The sequence below is a fragment of the Fragaria vesca genome, linkage group LG2, assembly GCF_000184155.1.
Source record: "Fragaria vesca subsp. vesca linkage group LG2, FraVesHawaii_1.0, whole genome shotgun sequence".
Classification (NCBI taxonomy): domain Eukaryota; kingdom Viridiplantae; phylum Streptophyta; class Magnoliopsida; order Rosales; family Rosaceae; genus Fragaria; species Fragaria vesca.
Window position 1 is genome coordinate 12,788,710 of NC_020492.1, and position 6,959 is coordinate 12,795,668.

General features: G+C 39.0%; 1 protein-coding gene across 1 annotated transcript; it reads left to right on the plus strand.

Annotated features, from left to right (window-relative positions):
* Positions 1 to 785: 785 nt before the first annotated feature.
* On the plus strand, positions 786 to 5,721 carry LOC101298771 (probable serine/threonine-protein phosphatase 2A activator 1-like). Its single transcript, XM_004292436.1, is given in 5 exon segments — positions 786 to 990; positions 1,076 to 1,153; positions 4,741 to 4,869; positions 4,871 to 5,134; positions 5,137 to 5,721. Coding segments are annotated over 5 exon segments (1,230 nt in total). The 5' UTR covers positions 786 to 816.
* The last annotated feature ends 1,238 nt before the right edge of the window (positions 5,722 to 6,959 follow it).

Genomic DNA, 6,959 nt, shown 5'->3' on the forward strand with positions numbered 1-6,959 from the left:
GCTGAAAGCGAAGTATGCATTCTGCATATCACCTTTTTGAGTTTTGGAGCCAGTCAACTTTTTACTAAACGCTGTACATTTAGGTTGGTTATTTGAAGTTGGTTTCTTCATAAAACTTGTAGCAAACATCCTAGATATTATTCCAGAATTTAAATCACTTGAAAAAGATTTTTGTAGATTAAGTTATGATTTTTCAAAGTTAAGGGTCTGCAGTAGGAAATTCTGCAGATCAGTATTTCTGAGTTTTTGACCCAGCTGCCTTTTTACTGAAATCTGTGCATTGTCTTCATGAAAGTTAGAGTACACATCTTAATATCATTTCTAAGTTGAAATCTGTTGAAAAGGATTTCTGTAGATTAAGTTAAGAATTTTCGAAGTTGAAGTTCTGCATCAGGAAAATTTCTGCAAATTAGTTTTCCAAGTTTTGGACCAAGTAACCTTTCTATTAAAACCTGTAAATTTTTTTTCGGTATTTGCAGTTAGTGTTGTCACAAAAGTTTTAGTAGACATCTGCACGATCATTTCAGTACTGAAATCTCTCGAAAATGATTTTTGTACATTAAGTTATGAATTTCTGAAGTTGAGAGTCTACATTAAGAAATACTGCATTGTTACTATTTTACTGTTTGTTCCTTTTGATTTCAATGGTTTCTTTTCATTCAAACTTGTTTAGATTCATCACAAACTGAACGTAGACATTCTTAAACTTTTCAGTATAACTTACAAACACCATTTCCAGACTATATCTGGCACACATTTGTTATATGTTCCAGACTATAGTTGAGACACATTTGTTATATGTTGCACTAGTTGAACATGCTGGATTGCATTTATGGGGACAGTAAGTTCAGACAAGCAAATAAGTTGTTTGCCTTTGGAACCCTTCCCTTCAAGGCTAATGGAACTGGACCTCGACAGAAGAACGATTTTGACTGCGGTGTTTATGTCATTAGGAATATGCAAAAATATGGTACCGATTGGGCTGCTAAGGTAAACCAATTTTACCAAATTGAATTCATCAGTTTGTATTAGGATAACAATGCAATACAATTCCCTTAAAAAAAAAAAAATGCAGTACAATTCAGAGATTGAACACGCAAGTTTGGTGGTGGAGTGTCTGAGGCATCCTAAGAATGAGGTGGTGGAGTTGCATGTGAGAGTGGACAGATGCTTAGCTCGCAACACCAGGAAGTAGAGAAGTAAAAGAAGCCTTTACCTTTGCTGATTCCCTAGCTGTTTTGATAAGTACCTTAAAATGGTATATTTTGTGCTGGACTACGGCTATATATTTCCTAGTTTGAATTGTTGTAACTCATAACTTACCTTTGTTATGGATTGAATACCCATATGAACATATTTTGTGAAAGGAGAGTTGGTGAATTTTTTGAACTGGGGTGTGAATGGCTTGGATATTTCTTGTGAATGGCCAATCTTAATTACTTCCAAGTCTCAATTTAAACAAAGGTATAAAAATTTATTAAAGAGAATCAAGTCTCTACTGTACATGTTTTGTTAGAAGTAAATGGTTCTTGTGCATACTTTGAAGAAGTTCCAGCAATTTCTAATTCCATAGCAATGTCCAAAGACCATACAAAAGAAACAAACAAGGAGCAACAAGAACAAAAATCAAATGTATTGGACGATCGACCATTCTAGAATTTCTGTTTGTAAACTGCCCCAAGGTGCAACACTATCTCCACTGCTGACCAAAATAGCCTGGGAACTCCTGCAACCATCACCACTACAGCAGATATGTCATAAGCCAGTATTTAAGAAAGCAACAGAAGAAACAAGAAGAAAATAGGAGCATGTATAGCAAGATATATTAATCATGAAAACCAGTTAAATTAAAACTCTTGGGGATGATGATGATATATGGACTGCAACAATCCCCTTCCAAATCTTCATCACCATCAGACCAGTCAGATTCATCAAGTCCACATCCATTACCTGAACACACTTACTTCACCCAAAAGACTATTGCGTGGTTTTCTGACTTCCAAATATGTTTAGTTAACCCTTATGACTACAAGTTGCATATGCTGTTGCATATATCTGAGAAGGGGAACTGCCTTGATATATATATATCTGTATCCCAGAGCTCATTGCATTGAATTGCTCCCAGGACTTCGGAATCCGACCTTCACAGGAAAATAGCAAAAGAAACAATATGTCAATATATCCTTCACGTTGTTCATTTTTTTTTCTCAATACCTGCAAAATACAAACTATTTCTGCAACATCTAGAACAAAAGAATCAGTGATCTGCACTATCACATAATCCAAGTATATGATTTTTTTTTTTTTTTTTGGAGAGGCTTTCAACTTCCAGATTTGTAACAAATTTAATTGTATCACCAACATTAGTTGTATAACAATTAGCTAAAGAAATTGCATGCACAATCTATAATTTTATCCATGTAAAACAATGGCAGCTCTCTAGCCGCTAGTTGCCAGTAAATCATATTTATATACATCCTGGTGTCCAGGAACTAAACTGCATGAAAAGTTCAGTTGAAAACACTTTTCCTACTTCAACCACACAGAAACTGAAAGCAGTATATCTGTACTCACTGAAAAGTTCAGAGGAAAACACTTGTCCTACTTCAGCCACACAGAAATTGAGAGCAGTGAAGCAATTAGAAATATATCTATACCCTTTTGATACACCACTAAATGCATCAGACTTCAATAACTTCAGTCCTCGGCATTTCCTGCTGCATATCAGTACTAAAATGTAGTTCCACAAAAAGAACTATACAATTAGTAAACAAGTAACAAAGAGTGTCCAACACTAATACAGTTAAGGTGAAAAATTGGATCATAATCAAACACTTTCCACTGTAATTATGGGTGAGCTCTTCATTTACAAACACGTTAGAAGATTACCAAACAGTTGGAGACATTACCAAAACTCTTCTTGACAGATAAAAATGATACATAGGACTTGAAATTGATCCCTTAAAAAAATTAAACTCTACCACTGTCAACATACCTCTGAACACCAGCCTCCTAGCGGTTCACCTTCCCATCCAATTCAACTATATGGAAGAAACTACATAGCTTTCCGTTATATGATAACAAAAATCTTCATTATGGAAAATCTGTAACTTGAGCACATGTCTCCATTCTATACAGTATTATATAACTATATAACCCAGTAATCGTTCAGATTAAACTAAATCAATTCTTCATCCTCCATGATTTTAAGAAGAACCGAATTACAGAACTTAACCAACGTAGAGAAGTTATTTCCAAAACCAGAATCTGAAACATAAAGACACAACCAAACCTGTTTGACTGCAATTGTCGATCGGAAAAGATTCGTAGAGCAATTTGTAGTCCGTGCATATTTTACGGTGAGAGAAATCGGAGCCCTAACCGGATTCTGATACCGCGTGGGTTTTTGAGGTTTGAATCGGAGACTTCGAATCTCTTTGTCGGAGCCGCCGTCGTGGGATTAGGCTAGAGAGCAAGAATGTATTTTCTATTTAGTTCTGGGTCGACTGTCTGCCTCCCACATTCATATTTTCACGAGAAAATCTTAGATGCAACGGCCACACGTGTGCGACCATCCAGTCACAAAGTCACAGGTTCAAAACAGAGAGCATGCAAAATTTTGTTCCATTAGATATGACTCAAGGGAATGACTAAATTACCCTCAAACTAAACAACAATGTTAGTATTTAACGGAGGTCTTAACGGTGAGGTATGAAGTCGTTAACGGAATGAAAGTTTAGGCCGTGTTCGGCATCGTTTCCTAAAATGGTTTTCTGTTTTATAAATTTAAAAATACAGATAAAACGCATTCGACGACATATTTGAAAAACTGAAATACGATACGCGGAGTACAACTCTGAATTCATGTGTAAGTTTGGAAAACATCAATACAATGTTTTCACCGTTTCTAAGAATGCAGATTTTAACATTGGACAACACATAAATTTTTGGCAGTTCTAGTCACGACACAAACACACAAACGACCTTAACCACACCTCCTCCTCTCTATATTCATATTGATATGCCTTTCAACTATGGTGATCAACTGATATTATCCATGAGATTGATTTTTTTGTTGGAAATTTGGGAGAAAATTCTTCTTACGGGTTGTAGCTTTAAGATATACACACTCAATTTGAAAATTTTCCTCACAAATCTTCATACCCATCCATGATTTTTCAGCTTTTTTTCCGATGTGTATTCATGTTCTTCGGTGAGAGTTTGAACTTTGAAGTTTTGAAGATGATAAGAAAAGCAAATGCACTTTTGCGGTGGAAATTTGATAAAAACAATAATTAAAGGAATGATATGCCAACCAGCTATAGTGAACAATTTTTATAATATAGAAGAGAAGATTGATACCTTTTTTTAAGATGGTTTTACTTTTTACTTCTTATAAAACTCTTCCCGAGTTGTGCGAACAGACGTATATCTAAATTTGAATAATATAAAATTTAACTACTTATTTTCATTTTGTAAAACAATTTTTTAAAAATAAACTTGTAAAACATTACAAGACATGCTGTCAGTAAAAAGACAGAATTTGATAGTTGGGTAATTGAAAAGAGCTCTCTATTTGAGATGATCTTATGTAATTAATCTCAAAGAAAATTTGAACTCCGGACCTTACAACTTGTCAGGCCATCTTTGACCCGACCCGTTTCAGACAGCACTTAAAAATTGTTTCCATTCCTCTTCCCACTCCTCCAACTCCTCCTCAACAATGTACACCACCAAGAGCACCCCGAAACCCTCCCACCTTCCTCCACCCCCACCTGCTGCAAATGCGGCGGCCCCACCGCCATGGCCGCCCCTCCTCCGTCGTGCTCCCCTCCCCTAATCTACCGCCCCATCCGAGCCCCCGCCATCAACCTTCCCCACTAACAACAACTCCCAACAAGTCATCATTCTCGCCCCGGTTCCACAAGCCAAGCCGGTCCCACCCATCTCTCCCCCCTCCAAAATAATCCAATCCCCCGACCACCTCCGCCGCTTCCACGACTCCGATTCCGGCAAGCACTTCCTTGGCTTCGGCCTCTCCGAATCCATCCGCTCCAAGAAGATCTCCGATCCCTGCCACGGGTCCCCTGTCACCGCCTCCATCGTCTCCATCCTCGAAACCCTAATCCAATTCCAATGGTCGACCAAATCCCACCGACTCAGCAAGCCGCCCGATACGGCAACGTTTCGTACCGCGTCTGGCACGAGCGCCTGGTCCAAAATAGCCCTGACCTAATGCTCAAATTCCTCCCACTCCATCTCGAACCTTCCACCGTCGAGATCGTCCCCTATTTCACCGACTCCTTCGGAAACCCTAGCCGGATCGACTACGGCACCGGCCACGAGACCAATTTCGCGGCGTGGCTCTACTGCCTGGCCAGAATGGATCTCATAAAACAAGAGGACTACCCTGCCGTGGTGGCCAGAGTGTTCGTCAAGTACCTGGAGCTGATGAGGAAGCTTCAGCTGGTCTATTGCTTAGAGCCGGCGGGGTCTCACGGCGTGAAGAAGGTGAAGAAGGGGCCGTTTTCGGAGCACTTGCCGCTGTTGGATGATATCAGTGGAGTGCCGAATTGGAATAAAGTTAACAGTGGGATGCTCAAGATGTATAAGGCTGAGGTGTTGGAGAAGGTGCCTATTATGCAACATTTCCTATTCGGCTGGCTCATCAAATGGTATGATCCTTTTTACTTATCTACATTGCTCTATCTAAACAATTAACATAGATTCATAGATTGTAAGCAAGTTACAAATTTGTACTTTTTCGCTTTTAGAGTTAAGTTATTAAGCTTGAAAAAGGAGGAGAAGTTCCAAATTTTATTTCTTAGACAAAGTGTGGTTCTGATCTTATAGTTTTAGTTTGTGGTGGAGCAGCATTTAAGCGGGATGTACTAACACAACATAATTAAGTGCTTGTTCAGTGGGAGGCTTAATAACTTGTTTTGGATTTGGCTGGATTACAGAAGAAATTAGGACTGTTTGAATTATTGGTTTATTTTTGGTTGAAAAATTTGGCCACTGCCTTGACCGATTAACAGATTTTTGTTAGGATCTGAGGCCATCCTAGGCCAATTGTCTCTATTTGTTGTTGTGTCCCTTTCCCTGCATGACTTCATGTGAAGATGAGAGATGATTTTTGATATACTATGAAAAGGTTGGCATGCTTCACTTTATCTGGTATCTCTTGAATTCATTATACGCCAGTGCTATGTCCTAATTGTATACTTGACTGAAACTTACAGAGAAGAGAACGTGAAAAATGCAACCGGCACATCCATGTTAGCTCAGGAGAATCAGGCAATTAAGCGGCAGAAGTTGGATGCTGGAAGATCTAGACAGATGACTTTTAGTTCTGTAATTTGTGTTGACTCACATCTAGAAGTCTCTTTGTTGTCGTTTGGAGAAGATCATTTTTATTTCCCATGACTGTTTTTCCTTGTGTGCCCTTAAAATGCAGATTCTTAATCCCAAACCCCAAACATTTCTCCAAAAGTCAAAACTGGGTCATACCAGTGCCACACATTTTTCAACTGCTATTAAAACTCAAAAAGAGGACAGGACGGTTTGTGCTTTTCATCCCTCTTTTGCACTCCATGTTGTTATGTCCCAATCTACATAATTGAGTAGATCCTTTCCCAATCTACAGATTTATGTCCGGGAACCTGCAGCACCATTTAACTAAGTATTATGCGGCCTCGCGCCGCCTTTCTGTTCCTAAGGAAACGGTGGGCCTTGGGCCAGTTTTTGGCCTCTAACCATTGGCCTGGTGTTGGGCTTTGCTGGGATCTTGCCCACTGTTCGAGCTTCTAGCGTTTTCCACACAGAGAGGGAGAGAGAGAAAAAGCGGAGGGAGGGAGATCAGTCCTGATTCAGGACTCCTTCCAGAGCCATCTCATTCTTCTTTTCTCCTTTCTTCCTCTCTAATTCTCTCTCTCTCTCTCTCTCTCTCTCTCTCTCTC